This window comes from Nannizzia gypsea, genomic scaffold, assembly GCF_000150975.2.
Source record: "Nannizzia gypsea CBS 118893 supercont1.3 genomic scaffold, whole genome shotgun sequence".
Classification (NCBI taxonomy): domain Eukaryota; kingdom Fungi; phylum Ascomycota; class Eurotiomycetes; order Onygenales; family Arthrodermataceae; genus Nannizzia; species Nannizzia gypsea.
The window spans coordinates 2,285,328-2,306,589 of NW_003345199.1; the positions used below are offsets into that span (position 1 = coordinate 2,285,328).

At 51.0% G+C, this 21,262-nt stretch overlaps 7 protein-coding genes across 7 annotated transcripts; 5 read left to right on the forward strand and 2 right to left on the reverse strand.

Annotated features, from left to right (window-relative positions):
• Positions 1 to 495: 495 nt before the first annotated feature.
• Positions 496 to 1,250, forward strand: MGYG_04289 (hypothetical protein; the record flags this gene model as incomplete). The annotated part of the gene is made up of 3 exons (XM_003174066.1): positions 496 to 668; positions 779 to 846; positions 976 to 1,250. The coding sequence occupies 3 exons, from the start codon at positions 496 to 498 to the stop codon at positions 1,248 to 1,250; spliced, it is 516 nt and encodes a 171-aa protein (XP_003174114.1).
• A 1,711-nt stretch (positions 1,251 to 2,961) lies between these two features.
• Positions 2,962 to 5,610, forward strand: MGYG_04290 (high-affinity potassium transporter; the record flags this gene model as incomplete). Its single annotated transcript, XM_003174067.1, has 2 exons — positions 2,962 to 4,683; positions 4,750 to 5,610. 2 exons carry the CDS (start codon positions 2,962 to 2,964, stop codon positions 5,608 to 5,610), a joined length of 2,583 nt encoding a protein of 860 aa, XP_003174115.1.
• Positions 5,611 to 6,082: 472 nt separating this feature from the next.
• On the forward strand, positions 6,083 to 6,522 carry MGYG_04291 (hypothetical protein; the record flags this gene model as incomplete). Its single annotated transcript, XM_003174068.1, has 2 exons — positions 6,083 to 6,085; positions 6,145 to 6,522. 2 exons carry the CDS (start codon positions 6,083 to 6,085, stop codon positions 6,520 to 6,522), a joined length of 381 nt encoding a protein of 126 aa, XP_003174116.1.
• Positions 6,523 to 7,576: 1,054 nt separating this feature from the next.
• Positions 7,577 to 10,156, forward strand: MGYG_04292 (hypothetical protein; the record flags this gene model as incomplete). Its single annotated transcript, XM_003174069.1, has 1 exon — positions 7,577 to 10,156. One exon carries the CDS (start codon positions 7,577 to 7,579, stop codon positions 10,154 to 10,156), a length of 2,580 nt encoding a protein of 859 aa, XP_003174117.1.
• A 456-nt stretch (positions 10,157 to 10,612) lies between these two features.
• Positions 10,613 to 13,661, forward strand: MGYG_04293 (hypothetical protein; the record flags this gene model as incomplete). Its single annotated transcript, XM_003174070.1, has 3 exons — positions 10,613 to 11,060; positions 11,198 to 11,456; positions 11,507 to 13,661. The coding sequence occupies 3 exons, from the start codon at positions 10,613 to 10,615 to the stop codon at positions 13,659 to 13,661; spliced, it is 2,862 nt and encodes a 953-aa protein (XP_003174118.1).
• Positions 13,662 to 14,513: 852 nt separating this feature from the next.
• On the reverse strand, positions 14,514 to 16,273 carry MGYG_04294 (hypothetical protein; the record flags this gene model as incomplete). Its single annotated transcript, XM_003174071.1, has 2 exons — positions 14,514 to 15,858; positions 15,933 to 16,273. 2 exons carry the CDS (start codon positions 16,271 to 16,273, stop codon positions 14,514 to 14,516), a joined length of 1,686 nt encoding a protein of 561 aa, XP_003174119.1.
• A 1,977-nt stretch (positions 16,274 to 18,250) lies between these two features.
• On the reverse strand, positions 18,251 to 20,066 carry MGYG_04295 (hypothetical protein; the record flags this gene model as incomplete). The annotated part of the gene is made up of 4 exons (XM_003174072.1): positions 18,251 to 18,334; positions 18,399 to 18,991; positions 19,058 to 19,547; positions 19,653 to 20,066. 4 exons carry the CDS (start codon positions 20,064 to 20,066, stop codon positions 18,251 to 18,253), a joined length of 1,581 nt encoding a protein of 526 aa, XP_003174120.1.
• Positions 20,067 to 21,262: the final 1,196 nt, after the last annotated feature.

Below are 21,262 nucleotides of genomic sequence, written 5' to 3' on the forward strand. Positions count from 1 at the left end.
GCATGTTAAAAGCAGCTCGGAAAGCACAGGTATCTAGGCGCAGGCATCAACACTACCCTTGAAATACTACTAAATGGTATTCTGGCAAGGGGCGATGGCAAATATGCCCCAAGGCCTTTGCAAGGGAGAGTCTCATGAAAGCGAAGGTTGGATTAAACTATTATTTTAAGCCCCATAAGCTTAATTCTGCTGCAGCAAAGACATTCTGCTAGTAGTTAAACAGCCGCCCCATCACAAACTGATAACAAACAACAGCTGACTGCATCTAACTGAGAACCAGAAGTGGTTTCTCGTCGCACATGTCAATATGTTATGTATCTCGCTGTTAAGATGCTCGAGTCTCTTCTTTTACCTGGGATCATCTGCCATCAAGACGTCACTCCGCCAGGCATGCAAGGCTCTTATCTTGTCCAATGTGCTGGTCAAGTTTTCTTTTCTTTTTCTCCTTCGCAACCGTCTGATAATGCCGCCCAATGAAGGCGTCTTGGGACTAAAATGCCTCAAACCACCACGGCGTTGATCACCTTGGAATCTGGCTATTGTAGGCGGTACTCAGCATCACGACGGACCTCATCATCTTGGGTCTACCAATCCCACAGATGGCTCGGCTGCAACTTCGAAAAGAGGACAAGCTCGAGTTGGTATTCATCTTTGGGGCTTGGCGGCTTGTAAGTAGGCGTCTCTTTTCTTCTTCTCCCCTGGCGTCATGTTTTCTTTAGTTATATGGTCCTGCGAACTAGTTAGCTAACTTCGCACCAGGCTTGAAACCTCCCTCCAGTGTCTGTACGACGAGTATCATCGAGCCAACCACCATCGCCGCGTCATCTTCATGGACAGACGCCACCTGTAAGTGCTCTGACCCCTTTTTCGTGGGACCTTTTTTTAACTTTAAACTATCTCGGAATGCGGCCGGTTTGAATATTAGAGGGTGGTATATATGTATACTTAAGTTAGAAACGCTGATCGAGGGGAAAGGGAGTCAGCTCAAACCAACCCCGGTATGGATCGTTGAAGAGTGTGACGCCAGCATCATCTGTGCCTGCACACCGATGATCCGCCAACTCTCTGTCCTGTTCCCTTGGACGTTCGTACCATTGGCACGGGAGAGTTCCCATGCTCCAATTTCCACCCAAGGCACGCGGCAGCACTGCGCTGCCCACGATATTCCTGCGAACCCCCACTTGTCACAAGCGCCAGTGCGCCAAGGGGTCAGCGAAGAGCAATTGCACCCGAGGAGAAATATATTCTGACCTGTGGTGCCCAACAGCCCACGGCCCGAACCTTGATCGCCGCTTCGATTCCTTCTGCCCGCTTAGAAGCTGAGGTCCCAGGTCTTAGATATATATATATAATAATATCAGAGCGTTGGTTGGGCTTGGCCTCGAGTTATTCGAAAGGAGCTGGTGTCTGACAGCCAACGAATATTTCCACGTGTGTGTAGCTTTATTTTAAAAGACCGGGATCTCTCATCTGTTTTAGTTACCCGCAGCTTCGGAGTTTATTTTTTGCTTTCTTCCCCTGTCCATGGTCAGAGGCGTTTTGATATGGGATGAGGATGCAGGGTTTCACGTCTTTTCTGGCTAGACACACGGGTCCGGGGGTGAATACAGTAGCTCTCCTATTGGGCGCAACAAGCTAGCGGACGAAGAAGAGCCAACATTTTACTTGATCGGGATATTAAAGAGCCTTTGCCTTCTGGCTTTCTTTTAATATACGGGGAAAGAGCCAGAGAAAGGAATGTTACACGCGGACGATACTTCCGGTGCCGCAGCAGAGGGAGACCTGCACGTCACGCTGCATACTTATTCATCGAAAAGCAAATGGGAGTAAGGAGCATGGCAAAAGCGAGAACTGCAGGCTCCTCCTGCTCCCTGACTGGGCCAACGAAAAAGTCTCGGGAGAGCTGTTGCAGAGCGGAGATGGCCGGCTACAACTATCGTTACATAGTACAGGCAGGTGAGCAGGGGGGCGGGAAGCCCTCGCCCTGGCTCTGGCTGAGCGGTGTGTCTTGAGCGGTGATAGCTGATATCGATCTATCGCCTCTGTCCGTCTATCAACTCAAGCCCCTGGAAAAGGCTTTTCTATACCGTTGAAATTAAGATGAAACCATAGTAAGAAGCTTCTTTGCCTCCACCTACAGCCACGCAGCCACGCTAGTTACTTCCACTGCCCACACACTAGCCAAGGACCCTGGAATAACACTATGTCAGCGCTAACTTTTTTAAGCTTCTACTTCCACCTCCCCGGCCTTTCCGCCCACGACAAGCGACTTTTGCCAACTTCTTCAGCTCGACTCGAGCTTTTTCCCCCTTCTCGCTCGCTCGCTTTGGCCGGCTTCACGTCAGATCTGGGATCAAAGGGAGGCTTTTTTCTTTTTCTTCGTTTTTATCTTTTCCTCTAGGGCTTCTCGTCTGTTTCTTTTTTATATCGACTGTGGTCGTCTATCCGAAGTATCCTTTGCTTTTTGGCCGTTACTTTTACTGTCCCCCCCAGCATGCATATCCCAATCTCATCCAGCTCGCGCCGTTTAGCAGTCCTCTCCGTCGCGGAATCGCTTCTCCAATCAGACATATAGGCCAAGGAGAAGAAAGAAAGAGAGAGGGAGACAGAGAGAGAGAGACTGGCCTCTGCCTCCTCCTGTCCCGCTCGTATGCTGTGATATAAAAAGGGCCGACTGGGGACTTGGACTTCTCCTGCTGTTCCGGGACCTCGACTACCAACTCCCGCCCTCCCCTCCTCCTATCTCGAAAACACTCACACTCCTAATTATCCCCTCGACCTATCCTTTTCCCATGAGCTTGCGGGCTCTAGCTTAAAAGGCCTTTCTTCGTCGAATTGCCTGTCCGGAATTGACGACGGCGGCGCAATATATATACACACAACTTTTTTTTTGGTTACCCGTTTTGGTGAATATATCTATATATCTATATACCACAGCTTGGCCCTGAGGGAGAGACGAGGATGGACACAGTCAAAGCTGCGATTGAGCGGTGCAAGCCGAGTCCGGAGGTTCGCGAGAAGCTATGGGCTATCAAGCGAAAGACACCAGTCCTCAAGGATCTCCATTATAACTTCATCTGCCTGCACTATGCCTGGATCATCGGTGTGACACTGGTGGGATCTATCATCTTATACCCGGGCGGGAACATGGCCTACATCGATGCACTCTTCTTTGCCTCTGGCTCGGCAACCCAGAGCGGGCTTAACACCATTGACGTGAACCTGCTGTTTACGTACCAGCAGGTGTGGCTGTGGATGGGATCCATGATTGCCAATCCGATTGTCATCCACTCTGCGGTGGTGTTTGTGCGACTGTACTGGTTTGAGCAGCGGTTCCAGCACGTTGTTCGAGAAGCAAAGGCGCTGAGACGGTCACGGTCGCGATCGCGGGCTCCGACAAGGGATGGCAATGACAGCAACGACGCTCACCGGGCAGAGGCCGGCGTTCGTGGCCGTGATATTGTAGTGATTCGCAACAACGACGGCCTTGCACAGGGACGATTCATGGATACGCCTAAGAAGGAGCCCGAGACCACTTCGGACAGCGGCTCGTCTACCCAGCCTGCAGAAGGGCAGGGCGAGTCAACGGCCAACGGACAAACTACGACCCACGATGAATCCCCTAACAAGTCTAACCAGACGCTGCTTGCGCCGTCGCATTTCCCAGGGGACGCAAGAATACAGTGGTCGGTACCGTCCGATAACGAGCGGCACATCACCTTCCTGGAGCACCAGCGGAGACAGACTGGTGCGTTGCGTATACCCAGCCCGCGCGAGTACGACCGAGGCGGCATGCCTGAAGCACTAGACGAGACAGATGGGTCTGAACTTGCGCGTAATGCAACCGTTCAATCAGACCCGTCGGCCGAGCAGACGGGAACTGGAACATCGCTACCTACTTCCCCTGGCCCGGTGAACCAACACATCACCATCGACGAGCCCAACATTACCCGTACCCGCAAGGCCACGCACTCCAGGGGTGGCGATCGAGATCGAGACCGAGACCGAGACGGCGATGAAACCTCTACTATCCGACGAGTAACATCCCGCAAGTCCATGGTTCCTAGCTTCCTTCGCTCGCGTACACAGGAACAACTACAGCAGGACGCACCCTACCTGAGCTGGGAGCCTACCATCGGGCGCAACTCAGCGTTCGTGGACCTTTCCGAGACGCAGCGCGAAGAGCTAGGCGGTATCGAGTACCGCGCTCTCAAGACGCTAGCGATCGTACTGATAGGCTACTTCTTCTTCTTCCATCTGCTAGGAATCATCTGTCTGGTTCCCTGGATCCTGAACACGCACTGGGGCAGTATCGTTACTTCGTACGGACAAGGTCGGCCATGGTGGGCGGTTTTCTCTGCCGGCTCGGCGTTTAACGACCAGGGCTTCACTATTACTCCGGACTCTATGCTGTCTTTCTACGATGCGGTGTTTCCGATGCTGCTGATGACTTTTCTGATCTTGATTGGCAACACGGGCTTTCCGTGTATGTTGCGGTTTGTTATTTGGTTTTTCAGCATTATTGTGCCTGAGGGCAGCGGGGTGTGGGAGGAGCTCAAGTTCCTGCTTGACCATCCCCGACGATGCTTTACGTTACTGTTCCCTAGTTCAGCGAACTGGTGGTTGTTTTGGGTGTTGGTGCTGCTCAACGGCGTCGACTTGATCTTCTTCATCATCCTCGACGTGAGTTTCCTTATCTATATACAATGATTGTAGTGATTAAAGTGATGTCTGCTAACGTCTGTATAGTTGAACGACCCCGACGTGACTCGCATCCCCGGCGGAATCCGCTTCGTGGACGGCCTGTTCCAAGCAGCAGCGACCCGAACCGCCGGTCTGTCCGTCATCAGTCTGACAACACTCCATCCAGCGATCCAGGTGTCGTACATGGTAATGATGTACATCTCCGTCTACCCGATCGCCATCTCCGTCCGCCGCACCAACGTGTACGAAGAGCGCAGTCTGGGCATCTACTCCGACCCCGACGAGTACAGCGAGAACGAAAAAGAGCCCAGCTTCGTCGGCGCGCACTTGCAGAAACAGCTCAGCTTCGACATCTGGTACATCTTCCTGGGCCTGTTCGTGATCAGCATCATCGAAGGCACACGCCTAGACAACCCCAAGGACCTAGGCTTCTCACTGTTCGCTGTGCTGTTCGAGGTGGTGTCTGCGTACGGCACCGTGGGACTATCGCTGGGCTATCCTACCAGCAACACGAGTTTCTCAGGCCAGTTCCACACGCTGTCTAAGCTTGTGATTATAGCAATGGAGATCCGAGGACGACACCGTGGACTGCCGTATGCGCTTGACCGGGCGGTGCTGCTGCCTTCTGAAGCACTGCATCGGAAGGAGGCAGACGACGCTGCGAAGAGGCTGTTGAGGCGGAGGGGGTCGAATGTGAGTGCCATGTCTTCTGCGACGGGACAGGCATCGGGTATGTATAGGGATGACGTAGGAGTAATGGCGAGACTCCATCAGACACAGACACAGCAGCAGCATCAAGGACTAGGACAGTCATCTGGCGGAGGAAAGGGAGTATCTTCTGAAGTGCCGCCCCCTACGGCCTCTTCAGTCCAAGCGAAGCGTCTGTCTACCCACCAGGCCGCTTAACTCTCCCCTCTCCTTACTTAACTTAGTTGTCTATCTATCTGTTTATGGTTCATGTTAGCGCAAGGTGTTTGGTTGGATCGCTAGTCTATACAGTTAAAAAATCAAAGACATCATCACTTAGTATCTATACGCTCTTATACTTGCTTGACCCCCCTGAACCCTGCGAGCCTCAGCCCCGGAGTCCACCCCGTAAGTTAAACAACTTCCAATTCTCTCTCTTCTGTCGTCACTGTCACTTCTTATTTATCCCTCCGAAACCTGTTTGCCTAGGGTAAGGTAAGTTACCCATGTCCACTCTTTCTCCAGTGCCTGACATCATAGCTGCGGAAGGCAGGCAGAGGCTGGTAAACATCGCAGTATATAGAGGCCGTAGACGAAGACAGTAGACAGACAGTAGACAGTAGAACCATCCAGCCAGACATGACATGACATTGATCACTCTACACTCACCATCCAATTATCCAGCTGAACAATGGTACGTACATCCACCACCTCCCTGTCTATGCATATACACCCCTACTAACAGACAGCCAGAAACTCCCACTCTCCTTCACCACCAACCACCAACCACTTCAACCCCGACAATACGTCGCACCAGCACCCGCACCCGCATGCAACTGTCTCAGCGGCGGCGCCATCGCAGGCATCGTCCTCGGCAGCATCGCGGCCTTCCTGTTCCTCTGGTGGCTCATCCGCTGCGCTTTTCTGTCTACTCGGGTATCGCGACGAGAGCCAACGGTGGCCACCACGACTTACTACAACCGACCGGGCCGCAGCCGCAGCCACAGTGGGAGCTACTACAGTCACAGTCACGGAGGCAGTCGGAGCGGGAGTCGCGGGCGTAGGGGGTCGGCGTCGTATTATGGGGGCGGCGGGAGATATGTCGAGCGGCCGTCGAAGGTGTATCTCTAGCTTACCTCTACTTCTACCTCTACTTCTACGATGAATGATATGACGTGACATGACATCTCTTCTTCTTGTATATCTACTATATCTACTATATCTACCATCCATGTCTGTCTATCTTGTCTGATGTCAACTTTCATCATCTTCAGCTGAGATCTCGATGCCAAGACTTGTCAGCAAGATTAGCTTTTTCTTAGTTGGGCCGTTGGAAAAAAGAAGAGAAAGACACAAGATAAGGGATGAGAAGATGCTTGTAAGAAGGGATGGGAAAGGATGAGATGGGATGAATAGAGAGTAGAGAGTAGAGTAAAGAGTAAGAGATAGAGTAGGGGAGTAAGAGTAAAGAGTAAAGGAAGACCCCTTAACTACTTCGATCGATCCTCGTCTTCTTGCCCAACCCAAGTAAATCTTTGCCTCGCTGCCTGCCCAACCTCCTTACTCTCTCTACTACTCTTGCTTCTACTTTTTACTCTATCTCTTACTTTCTATCTCTTACTCCTTACTCTACTCTTTACTCTTCTGCTGTCTCTCTTTGCTTCTTCTTTTCGTCTCTTCGTCTCTGTTTCTTCTCTTAAAACACGCCTCGACGCCTCCTTCCGACGCCCCCTGACAGCATCACACACACTGGTGCCTCTGCCTCTGCCTGCTTGCTTTTTTCTCTGCCTTAAAAAAAGTCAATTGACTCGAGGAGAAGCAGAAGAGACTTAAAGAAGAGACTTAAGAAGTAGATGCGCAGGAAGAAGAACAAGAGAGCAATAAATAAATACGATCTTGACTTTGTGCACTTTTCTTCTTCTTCCTTTACCCCTGGAGCTGTCCTGTCCTGTCCTTCTTCTCTTCCTGTCCTCTACTTCTCTACTTCTTAAGACCATCCTTGTCCTGTCCTGTCCTTACTTACATGAACACTTGCAGGGACTAACTTGAGGCTCACCGTTACTCTCTCTCTCTTCTCTTCTTCTTCCTGTCTTCTTCCTGTCTTCATCTTCATCTTCTTCTCTTCTGTGCGTCTCCTAAGACATGAGATAGACATAGAACAGACACCGCAAAGACACGACCAAAGATGGCTTCCGCAGACGCGCATCCTCACCTTCACCAGGCTCACTTTGCGCCACAGAAGCTCTCGCGCTATCGATCTGTCCGGGCCTCGCATCCTTCTTCTGGTCCTGGTGCTGCTTCTACTTCTCCTGCTGCTCACCAGGTACCGGTACCAGGCGCAGGGCAGCATGTCTCCTCCATCAGCCGCAGCATGTCGCGGTACAGAAAGACTACAAACAACAACAGCAGCCATGGAGTGCCGCCGCCGCCTCTCCCGCTGCCGGCCCAGCTCGAGTCCCAGCGCAACAGCTACGACCTCTCCTACGACCCTTACGACCCTTACGACCCCAGCGACCCCCAGGATGGCTCCTCGCCCGTGGCCAGTCGACGGGTCTCCGTGCAGCAGAGCACCGCCAGGCCCTTGACTGCCTCTGCGTCTGCGGCAAGACGCTCGCTCGACCGCAACTCGGCCAAGCGCCACTCGTACTCCCAGCAGAACCAGCAGTTCTTCGACGGCAGAGACAGCTATGAACGGCCCTCTCCTGCTCCCGCCACGACGTCGGGACCTTACTTCGTGGTCGAGCCTGGCATGGGACCAAACACCTTTGACGACAGCTACGAGACGATGCCGCCTCCTCACCGTGCCCCCACGACCAAGAAGAGCAAGGGGAGGTTGTTGAAGGAGAAAGGAGGTGGCTTGCTGGGCAGGTTCAAGAGCGAAGAGCGTCACAAGAAGCCCAAAGACAAGAAGACCACTTCTGCTGCTGCTGAGAATGTCAACATGGCTGGAGTCGACGCTCCTGTCTCTGCGGTCAACGCGGGCGAGCGAAAGGTGACGGTGACCTGCAACGACTCCTCCGTCACCTTGCCCGTCACTCCCTCCACTCTAGCCCAGGATCTCATCCACTCTGCTGCCAACACTCTCGACGAAGACATCTTCCCTGACGCCGCCATCATCGTCGAGTCCTTCTCCCAGCTCAACCTCGAGCGTCCCCTGCGCAAGTACGAGCCCGTCCGCGACGTCCTCAACTCGTGGAATACAGATGCTCAAAACATCCTCAAGATCATCCCGGACCCAGACCCAAACATCTTGCCTGCTCTCCTTGCCAAATCTGCTCCCAAGAGACAGCCGCCAGATGTGTCCTTTAACCTCTACCACTGCCAGCGCACGGGCAAATGGGACAGACGATGGGTCACCCTGCGCACTGATGGACAAGTCACGGTCTCTAAGAAGCAAGGCAGCGCAGATATCACTAATATCTGCCACATCTCTGACTTTGATATCTACACGCCCACTAGAAGGGAGTATAAGCGTCTCAAACCACCAAAGCCACTTTGTTTTGCCATAAAGAGCCAGCAGAAGTCAGCCATGTTCTTGTCTACTGAGAACTTTGTGCATTACTTCTGCACCAAGCATGAAGAGGTCGGTGGTGCATGGCACAACGCCGTGCAGGAGTGGAGGAGCTGGTACCTGGTGCATGTCATGGGCGAAGGATCCAAAAAGAAGCAACAACCTGTCCCTGTCCCTGTCCCTGAAGTAGATGATGATACCCCTTACCTTGGATCACTGTCCCTCGATCATAATATCGATGACGATACATACGACCAGCCACCTGGTAAACGCTCTCGACCTCCGTCCTACAACCAACATATAGCTCCTGCCGGGCCCTTGGTCAACCAGGCAGTCAACAAGGAGCCCGTCAAGCTCAAACGAAGCAAAAGCAAGTCTACCTCCAAGAAGAAAGTGACCACCACGACGACAGATGACAGTCTAAGCGAGGAACAGCCCTTTGCTCCCTCGGGCCTGCTGGGACGCACCTACACCCAACGACACAAGGCCATGGTCGACCGTGAAAAGGAACAGCAGGCAGTTCCCGACGAAGGTCCATTCATCTCAACCGGCTTGCTCTCCAACGTCCGCCACGGCCAGAGCCAGCACTACCAAGGTCCATCCTCACACTTATCAAACCACTTCCCAGACCAACCACTACAGCAGCACCAACAGCACCAACACCAACACTACCACTCTACCGGCCGCTCCAACACCATGACTGCCCCCGCCGACCCCAGACCAACAACCACTTCCTCCCGCTCCAAGTCCACCCGCCACCCTCCCAAGCCCCTCATAGACCTCACCCCAACATACAAGGAACCACCCCAGCACGCCCGCAAGGGCCGCGGCGTAGCTCCCATCCAAGGCCAACCACTCGTCGAATCCGCCACAGGCCCCGACCTCCATCCAAACGCCATCGTCGTGCCCCCCTCAACCACCTGGCGCAAACCACGCACCTCAGACCCCTCCCGCCATCGCTCAACAAGACAGCCTAAAGCCGCTGGTGCTGCCGGTGGTGCCGGAGGTGGTCCGCTCGTCGATCTTGCCGCTGACCCACACGGCCACAGCCACATGTCGATGCCCGGCTCGTTCCCCTTCGCGCCCACAGGTCTGGTAGCGCAGAGTCAGAAGCTGACTGTCTCGCAGGGAGCGTCGAGTAAGGGTCGAGGCGTCGCGACTGGTGATAGGAAGAAGATGGGAAAGCCGTTGTTGGATATGAGTCAGGTGCCTATGCCTGCTCACTACCAGCATCCGCAAGCTGATTCGGATTAGTTTCGTTACTTACTTTCGTTTGTTTCTTATTTCGGATGGGTCTGTTTGTATATGTATGGAGTACTGGTTCTATGTTTCATGTGTGTATGTGTTTACGACGAATGACTTACGTTAACCTAGTACTTAGCTAGCTACTTAATTACTTTACTTCACTTCCACAACACATCATCACCATCATCTAAGCATCTCTATCTTCATAGTATATGACTCTCTTTCTTGGATTTAATGGTATTTAATTTTATAGTGTATGGATGCTTTATTTAATAGCCATACCGTTGTGTATCGTAATGAGGAATTCCGGTATGGGGAAGGCTGTCAATCACGTGGAGGTTAGCCGCCGGCATCAACTCCGTCTCTCAAGTTTGTTTCTACTCATTGATTCTGCGTCTCTATTCTAACTTATCTATATTGCAAAGCCTCGGGAATCCACTTAATACTCCTACTGATAGGCCCACCATGTCTGGCGCCGAAGCAGGCCCCGTCCTTGATCTGATTTCGTCCGTTATTACGGTTATCCATGCAACTCGACGAGCCTACGAGGCTATCAAGGACACCAAAGGCCTCCCCAGAAGTATTAAGAAGTCAGCGTTGAAGCTACACGCCATCTTGAAGCTCCTCGAAGATGCTAAAAAGTCTATTGAAACTGTAGCGGATGAGACCACCCCATCTACTCTCAGGCCCACTCTTGAGAATGTTAAATGCCAGGCAATGCGTCTACACGATTTATTTGCAAAAGTTATACCTGAGGATGCGGTTAAGCTGGAATCCTCGCTGCCCGAGGGCTTCGAGAATGCGCCTACCTTTGCACACCATGGCAGCGGTACCCAAAGCAACAGTATAGGCGGTGGAACTCAAAATAACAACAATGGTCCAGGCCAACAATACATTGGGAAAAATTATCTCGGTACGCCTCCTAAGTCATAGGATTCATCTTAAGCAACTGAAGATCAACATTAAGCTTTTCTACTATATTTTCGCCATGGGCAATTGATTGTTTTACTTTTTGGTGAACATTCCAATTCAGAGCTAACGCTATCGAAGGTCCAAGACTGTCCTTGAACACGAATGATAAAGATGTGATACGCCAATGCCTACGAGAGGTTACTATAAAGGGTCATTGGTGCGTGCCCCGGGCTGTCAATACGCACTTCACTGGCCGTGTCGAAATCATAAAGCGAGTCAAATCAGCAATAACCCTGCAAGAGAGGAGTCAGAAACAAAGACGATTTGTTATTACAGGCATGGGGGGTCTGGGGAAAAGTGAAATATGCCTAAAAGTTGCGGATGAATTGCGAGAAGCGTATGTTTATCCTGCCTATATACTAAGGGTACTGCTAATAAATAATATAGTTTCTGGGGTGTCTTTTGGGTCGATGTAGGGAGTGAATCTGCAGCAACCGACGACTTTATCAAAATAGCAAAGATACTTAGGTCGACTGCTGAAACAATTGATGGCGCACGACAATCACTATCTAACGAGGAGCGTGACTGGCTTCTCATATTGGATAATGCAGACGACCCTGACTTTGACTACACCCGTTATTTTCCGTCTGGAACCAGAGGTGCCATTCTCCTGACGTCAAGAAATAATAGGTGCAACCGACTAAGTACCGTTGGATCTGAGTCACTTGGGAGTTTGGAGCCCGCTGACTGTCTAAGCCTATTTTACCAAGTAGCAGGAATTGAGCCGTCAGATAGATATAAAGAGCCTGCAATGCGTATTGTTAAACTTCTTGACTCTCACACGCTCGCGTTAATACAAGCAGGGGCATACATTGCACAGGACTTCTGCTCTGTCGAGGAGTATCCTGCAGTGTATAAAATAGAGTCAAAACGTCTATTATCTTTGGGTCCAGATCAAGCGCCGCCGAGGTACCACAATGTCTATGCCACTTTTGAAGCATCTGTGCAGGCCTTGAGTTCCTCAAGGAGGGAGAATAGCCAGGATGCACTGGATATGCTTCATCTCCTAGCCGTTCTACATTATAGCAATTTACCACTAGAGCTATTCAAGGATGCGTGGGACGGCGCTCAAGTCGCTCAAGAGATACCCGAAGGAAATGCCAACATTGACGACCTTTCCGACTGGCACGTCTCCCAACTACCCCAAACTATACAATGGCGCAAGAATACCTGGGACCCATTTCGGTTACAGAGTGCTCAAAACCTACTACAGTCCCTCGCCCTGGTCCAGAGGGGAGAGGAGCGCGGTGCGAAAACAGTTTCCTTGCATCCCCTTGTGCATAAATGGGCCTACTTACGTCAGGTTGATGCTCAACGCCGCCAGTCATGGGTATCTGCTGGGTGTACTATCGCACTATCTTACTATGGGACTACTAGGTGGACGCCATATTGGCTCTTATTACAGCTGCACCTACATTCACTTTTGAGCAGGGAAGATGGACACACATGCATACCTCCGTCATCGATGCCAGAGCTTCAAATTGTCTTCCAATGCTGTGAACTGATGAATGAGTTACGGATGGACTACCTGGCTAGGGAAGCATTGAATAACTTATTTCATAGGCTGAAGCTCGACCCTATTGAACCTCAGGAAGAATATATGCCACTCTATAAGTTAGCTGGGCGGAACCTGTACAACGTGGGCGATGTCAAGAAAGGAGTAAAACTATGGGAGAAGGTCTGTCATCTTGAAGAGTTAAAACTGGCTGAAGATCATCCAAATCGACTAGCATCACAGTACGGACTCGCTTGTGCTTACCATGGCAATGGTCAAGTCAAAGAGGCTGTGCAGCTCCTTGAGCATGTTGTCAAAATACAAAAGACAGTACTGGCTGAAGATCACCCGGATCAACTGACATCACAGCACACACTCGCTGGTGCCTATGAGGCAAATGGTCAAGTCAAAGAGGCTATACAGCTCCTTGAGCATGTTGTTAAAGTATCAAAGACAGTACTAGCTGAAGACCATCCAAGTCGACTAGCATCACAGCATGAACTCGCTGGTGCCTATGAGGCGAATGGTCAAGTTAAAGAGGCCGTGCAGCTTCTTGAGCATGTTGTCAAAGTAAGGACAATAGTACTAGCTAAAGATCATCCGGGTCTATTGTCATCACAGCATGAACTTGCTACTGCTTACCATACAAATGGTCAAATTAAAGAGGCTATACAGCTGCTTGAGCATGTTGTCAAAATACAAAAGACAGTACTGGCTGAAGACCATCCAAGTCGACTAGCATCACAGCACGCACTCGCTGGTGCCTATGAGGCAAATTGTCAAGTCAAAGAGGCTATACAGCTCCTTGAGCATGTTGTTAAAGTATCAAAGACAGTACTAGCTGAAGACCATCCAAGTCGACTAGCATCACAGCATGAACTCGCTCGTGCTTATCAGGCAAATGGTCAAGTTAAAGAGGCCGTGCAGCTCCTTGAGCATGTTGTTAAAGTAGAAAAGATAGTACTGGCTGAAGACCATCCAGCTCGACTGGCATCACAGAATCTGCTTACCTGGATTAGAGACAAACATTCAAGCATGGGCAGCTAATAGCTTGATAGCCATGGATTCTGTCAATTATGATAGAAACTGCATCTGACATCTCCTTCCGTATAGACATGTATTGACTGTGGTTCCCCAAGCCCTAAATCCTGACTCGTGTTCGATTTTGGTTACTCTCTTCTTTAACTAATAGATCAGTGAGTAGTACTAGCTCATACACGTGATTAGAAACTGCGAATATAATATGAAAAGGACAGTGTACTCCGTACATGGCACACAAGTTCTGAGTAAAGAGTGAAGAGTGTGGGTGTCAAACTGATTCTGCACACACTGTATCCAAGTACCTAAATTCTACTTCTCTTCCCTACATGCTCCCACAAGGGGACATCAAGCAGTGAAAAGAGCCGACCTAACGACCTCCAGCGCCACGACTAGTCCATCAACCGTCCAGAAACAGGAGACACAGCCAGGCCGCCGTAAGAGCAGCACGTCAAGACGAGCTTTGTGTATTATTTTCTTCAAAAATTCCCAGCCGATCCGAAGACCAACTAGAGCGGTCACTGGTTTGTAGTTTTCAACTAGCAAAAACGTTGCCTCAGGCGAACCTTCACTGGAAACGTAAAACCCTTGCACTCGGATGGGGAAAGAAAGGAAAAAAAAGGGAAGAAGACGAAGAGGGCGAAGGGCGGGAGTTGGTGGCTTTTATAGTCGGGGATAGGGATGAGTCAGCAAGCGAGGTTTAGATGCTTAGTCAGTGCTTATTAAGAGGCTGACACGATAAGATAAGGATAGAAGTTGATAGAGAAAGGGAAGGAGAAGACTAGAAGACTACTAGAGATGGACAGAGATGGACAGGTAGAGATAGGATAGAGATGATATTATGCTAAGTAAGAAGTATGGTTACCGCCACAGGTCTCGCTTCTCTCGCTTCCCTCCCGACGACCGCGTGCTCGTGCTCGGCCGTCTCTCCTCCTCCGCAGGCACAGCCAAAAAGCCCCCAAACCCATTCCCAACCAGCACGCTCCTCCTCGCCTCTCCTCCCCACGCCGGACTCAGCTGCGCGCCATGCAGACTCACCGGCCTCGTCGAGCTCATGCGTCTCCCGGCCTCCGCAAACGGCTGGTACGTAGTGAAGTTCCACTCCAGCTCGTCCATGCCCTTGCTGTACACCGCCAGCGCCTGGTTCAGGCCCACGTTGGCCTGCGACTGGCGGCTCGAGTCGCCGAACACAGGCGGTGGGGGGGCCAGCATCAGTGTCTCGGGGAAGTTGGCGTCGCGGACGTATAGGTCTGTTAGGTTCGGCAGGGAACCCGTCAGCAGCGAGGACATGAGGTAGGTGTAGTATGAGGTCGAGAGGGCCTGGGCGCCAAAGGAAGCCGTTCCCGAGTACTCAGAGGTGATTTCGTAGTGAAGCAGACGCAGCGAGTTGGAGGTCAGCGGCGGTACGTAGTCCGGTGGGAACTCGTGTGTGACTTCCTGCTGCATTGAGAGGCTGGAGAGCAGTGGTGCCTGGGCCAGTACTTCATGTAGTCGTTGTGGTTCCACGCCCGTGTTGACCATTGATAAGTGTCGGAGCGCATGGCGGGTTTGCGGGTTGCTGTTCAGATACCATGACAGTCCGCGGCTTGTTATCTTCGGTGTGTCCGTGAGTGTGAGGCGCTGCAGTGCCGGCAAGGGAGGTAGCGTAGGCACGGACTTAAACACCGTGTCTTCCAACCACGGCATATCCTCGAATCTCAGCTCGGTAAGGCGCTCAAAGTACCCCAGTAGCGTACGCAGCAGGTTGGTTTCCATGTTCAGCCCCGAAAGCTCCAGCACCTCCAGGTTAGGCCACCCCTTGACCTTGGGCAGGCGTGAGAAACTGCTCTCCGACCCCTTGGCAAACTTCATTCGTCTGATGTCCGGGCATCGAGCCAGCAGTTCCTGTTTCAGAGTATGTGAGGATGCGTCGTCGCTGAAGAACCCGGCCGGCAGGTCGACGTAGCGGAGGTTGGGGAGCACTGATATCGTTCGTGCAAGTTCGCTCTTGCTTGCTTCACGCGTCATGTACGGCATCCGTAGCGACTTCACCATCGATCCCAGCGCTCGTGAGTCGCGCACCGTCCGCATCAGCAGCAGTAGCCGGGTCCGCGGCGCATCCAGCGGTTCGGCATTGTGGTTGAGAAACGAGTTCTTCTTGCGCTTCGCCGCCAGCTCGATCTCCAGTTCGCAGTAGTGCACCGCATCAATGCGTATATGCTGGTATCTATCCCTCTTCGTTAGTTTCTCGATCGTAACCCATCTTTCTTCTGCTTGCTGCTTTCTTTGGATGGAACGTACAGTAGATTCTGCGCTATGCCGTACCAGTGAGTGCACACCAGCGCAGCATGCGCCAGGTCACGCATGTCGCACAGCATACACCCATCCTCCGTCATAGACTCCTCCGACGACGTCAGCGACGTATCCAGCACATGCGGACATACTTGATAGAAGATATTCGACATCACATTCGGCGGCAGCGTCTTCGTATAGTCTCGCGCCGGCCGCCGACCAAAGCTCCCTCCCGGCTGCTTCGCATACTGCGCATACTGAGGATACTGATCCTGCTCTTGTTCTCCATACACATCCTTTTTCGACCCGCGACTTTTCGTCTTTGCTCGTAGCCGTTTGAAGAACCCCATCCTAGCCTTAAACACAACCTCCGTTTGTCGCCCCGGTCCGCCTGATTCGTTCGTTGCTTCGTCAAAGTCGTTTCGCTTCCTCGCTCGCGTCTGCTAAGCGCCGTTTCTCGCAATTCCAGCTGCGACAGGACACAAAACAGCAGAAGCGCCAGGAGGTTAATCTGAAGGGGGGAAAAAGAGAAACACTCGACTCGATTCAGTTCAAGTAAATCGAGGTCAACTCATTCACTAAACGTGTGAGGAGAGGGGAATGGGGCGTGGGGAAAGGGAAGATATAATTAAACTGTGCAGGGGAATCCTAAAACACGGCGGGCCGCTAGCGCTGAGGGAAAAAAACCGTCAAGAAGTTGGATAAGCCCGTATTCATTAATATCCAGGAACAGGCAGATAAATATGTCAATCACTGCTCGTTAAAGAGGCCCTCTGGCCGTTGTCTTCGTGAATGAAGTGCTGTGAAAGAGGCAAGGTCGAGGTAGAGACAGGGAAAGCGGCCAGGGAGCAGGTATGACGACGCCAACAGTCACGGCTTAAAAGAAAGCTGTAAGCGCCGACCACGCTGATCGACACTTTCGATTGGACCATCGAATCCTTGCCTTGTCTAGCGGAAGATTTTTTTCTTTTGCTTCTTTGCAGAGATGCAACTGGTTGGTTCTATTTTTGATATTTTTCCCTTCTTGTCCCCTTTCTTGGCTTGCTGATGGTGCAGGGAAGTCGATTACATATATAAATTTAGCAAGTATGAACCCTCGTTCTCCGTACGCTGGTTGGTGTTGAGGAGGCAGCGGGAAATCGTTGCGTTGGGTTTGATGTTTGATGTTTGATAAGCCGTGGAGCCCCCGGGGCCCCTGAATTCGGGTTCTTGCGTTTTCACAGGCTAGACGACGGCGCCAGCGAGCAAACTTCGAATATCTGCACCGGCCTGATTGCTTCCTCGCCGGTCGAATGGAATGATGTATGTACTCCGTAAAGGTAGAGAGGCGTTGTCAGGGATAGATAGAAGGATTGTTCTCTAACTGACTGGTCAGTTAAGGAGCAAACCAGTTTGCTAGCCACAGACGAGTTGGGTGGTTAATATCAGTCCTGGCCGAGGGCCGGGCACAAACGCAGCGCAAAGCAATATGAGGATCATGTATAAGCCGACCCAGTTATCCACAGCGGGTACCTCACCAGCTCTCTGCTTGCTGTATGGCTTGCTGAACTAATTGTCTCCAGATAAAAAGGGAATCCCTGAAGGCTCAACGGCGTGTGAGTATCCGCAGGATGTGCTCCGTAACGTCATAAGGATAGGCAGTATCTCCTTCACAAGTACTGCACATCCTAATCTCGGCTTTTGAATTAGCGACGAAGTTGGCATAATTGCCTAGGTAGTTCGCTTGGTGACTTAGTTCGTTAGAGAGAACGGGGTCAAGGGGGTTCGGATATCGTCAAGATCAATCAACCTGGTAGTCCTGGAAGAAATTAAAGCCAAAAAAAGAACGAGAATGATAGTTTGATTGTTTTTTTAATTCCTTCTGTTCGCTAAATCAAAATTATGTCCAATATTGTGTAAGATTTGCCAGGACCCAGGCGGGCCTACAAGAGATCTTTCTTTCGGATGTATCGGTAAATAAAAGTCGATGGAGCAAAGGAGGGCAATTCCACCGAAATTGAGAGAACAAGTCGCTATGAATTTGATGTAACTTGCCAAAAAAAAAAGCACAAAAGGGCCACCGGAAACAGGGGGTTGCCAAAAGGAGGCCGGAATAAAGGTGTAAAAAGAAGATGTATAAGACAATGAGAAGTTGAGTATGAAGAATTGTAAGGAAGGAAGGAATAGAAAAAAACAAAGATTAAGTAGTCATAGACGCGTTAGGAACGGGTTAATCGAGAAGAAAAAAGTGTAGTAGGTAGATGCGCGGATGCCCCAGACATAAACATAACTTTGTAGTTTCTTCTAGGAAAAAAAATGTAGGCCGTGTGTATTGCTTTCTGCGCTGATTAGAAGACGGTACCGTCCGATACGATCATAATAGGGGGCTGCTTTGTGTTGGGCCTGGAGACTTCGGCAATCTCTCGTCCTCCCTGTATATCCCGTTAGTATTTATGGAGACTAAAAAGAAAGGGAGAAAAAAAAAGTGTGACTAACCTTCCACGAGCCTGCCTCAAGCATCTGAGCAAGACAGAGTTGTTGTCCATCCTTGAGCTCTAGAAGATTGTTTACCTCTACGAGCAACTGGTCCAAGAAGCCAACGGTTAGAGCTCTCCATTCCACGATGACATCATCATCAGGGCTGAAGAGTGGGACCACCTCCACGTTTGGTTGACCCTTGATCATGGCGTTGGCTTTGTATGCCTCTAGTCCCCGCTCAGTATCATCTGGTTTCAATGTCAACAGGCCCAGATCGATCAAGAGCCCACCATTCCGATACTCCGGTAGACCAGTAAGCAATTCACGGCCTGAGAACCGGATGTTCAATATCTTGGTCATGGGGGCCATGATAGAGTAACACAGCCACTGCGTCAGCTTGTGGAAGGGGACAATGTTCTCCCATAGCGCTGCGGGGGGAGACGAAGGCATTGCTTTGCAGGGCCATGCGTCACCGATCGATATTCCGTCGATCTGGGTGCGGGATGGTGGCCAGATGGGAGACAATCCGTCCATGAGAACATTCCATAGAAGTGGGACGGGGATGATGGGGACAGAAGAAGCGAGTGTAGATGGATGAGAAAGAAGATAGTCTAAAAGCAGTTAGCACTGTAACAGTAAACCGTAAAGAGGGGGAGAGACAGGGAGAATACACATACCAAGCATGTTCCCTGGCCGAGCATCAACGCCAAAGAGTTCCTGGTTGTTCAGAGCGTCTGCTAGCCTGGCCAACAAGCCAGCTCTGCCCTCTAGGCCAGCAAGAGGATTCTCTTCAGAATGCTGCATTCTCTTGGCCAAAGCTCCCACAGTCAGCCGTCTCAGACCAGCACCATCAACCTGGCATGGCTCGGTATGGTCACTGCTGAACATGCCGGCCTTGAACATCTCTAGACTGGCGACGGCGAGCCCCTCACTCCGCCTGTACACCTTTCCAGACTCCTTTGACTTGTAGCACCAGGTGTTTCCGGCACCAGCGTCAAGCAGTACAGACACAAGGAAGAGGTCTATTAGCCTGCGGGCTCTCTCGAGATTGTCAATAGTGCTTGGCCATGACTGTAGCAGCTGGTTGATACGAGGTTTCCCACCGACATCAAAGTGCTGCCAGCGTCCGTGATCCGGAATACTCTGGAAATCCGGAGCGTAGTCTCTCTATTCACAGGTATATACATTAGCATGTGGTTGTTATTATTGTTGTTGTTGTTATTGTTGTATTTGATGTTGCTGTCAAAGTAGACAAGTCAACCCCCCACGTACCTTGATGATAGAGACGATGTACTGAGCGGTCGTCTCAAACTTGCTCATGTCGACATCGAAATGGTTCAGCTGGTTCGTCTTTGCCTTCTCCATCACCAGGCCGGACCGCTGACGGACGGCATGGATGCTCCTCAGGTAGGCTGCTGGGTCCAGGTTGGGATCCGGCGGCGGCGCCATGGGAACTTCGGGTATCGGATGTGAGGTTGGGCTGTTGTTGCTCGACGACCTGATAGAAGACACCGGCAGTCTCGCAGACGTGCTCGATGCTCTGGAACTGCTATTAGAGAACACTGACTCCTGGCCGTCTTTCTCGAAGTAGTGGTGATGGTGGCTGTGGGCGTGGGTGTTGTTGGTGTTGTTGTTGTTGTGGTTGCTGCTTGCTGCCCGGCCTTCTCTGCGCCTGAAGAAGCCCATGACGACCAAAAGAGACGCAGGCGAGAAAACCAAAACCAAAAAAATAAAAAATATAAAAAAATATAAAAAAATAAGAACAAAAAAATAAAATAAAATAAAAAAAAACGTCCGTGGCTTGCAGAGTCACTTGATTTGCAGATCCAGGAAGGAAAAAGGAAAGATGAAAAGAAGAAAAGAAAAAAAAAGAGTCAACTTTTCCTATCTCTGCCGGGCGAGAATTATGCAGGTCAAAACGGTTATGATATGGACAACGCAGACAGACAGACAGACGGGAAGCAGGCAAGGACGAGACAAGGGAGCGAAATCTCGATCCAAGCGATAGCCGGCCAGAGATATATATTTATCGAAAACGAGCTGAGGCAGTGGGGAGATTTAGCTGGCGGGGCGGAAACGAGCTTGCCATCTCTCTCTGGTCCTGGATGCTGGCTGGCCTGCTGCTTTGCTGGGTGCTGGTAACTCCCGGTCTTTTTCTGGCTCGCTCGCTGGATCTCCTGCTGGATCTCTGGTCCCTGGGCGAGGCCGGGTATGCTTGTCTGTTGGAGACGGGATGCCTGTGATGGTACTTATATATGTACGTCGAGTCGAGTCGAGTCGAGTCCTGTCTCTCTGCCTGCATGAACTAACTAGGTAGCCAAAACTGTCCGTCCGGCGTTATCTTTTATATATAGTTAGGGAGTTAACCAATACTGACTTGCATATCCTTAGCCATTCCGACTAGCATGGCATGGACAAGTCCTGACTTGCTACAAACATGGTACCGCGACAGGCTCAGGGATCAGGGGGAAAACCGCCTTCCCGTTTTAATATTACGGCTACGGAACTCATATTATTAGACTGCTCATGCATGCATTAACTATCTTTCTCGCTCTCGAGAATCAGACCCTGCCATGCCATGGTGATATGGTAGCATTTTGTCCTTCCCTCTGGACCCCCCGAATAGATCCATGCAGGATAACAGATAACAGGTTGACCAGCAAAACCACACGTTCCCCGCCGGCCAGGCTTGTGGATGGGTGGCCTTTCCTATCTGTGTATCCCTGTGAGAGTATTCCAACACACTCGTTTAGTTACATACACACTGCCCCTGGTTGGACTGAGCAGAAAGGGGTTAAGATCGCATGGCCATGGCAAAGAAGCTCTGGCTAATTCGCCCCTACATTAATATTTTGCTCCAGGTGGGAAAGTTATGGAGTTTA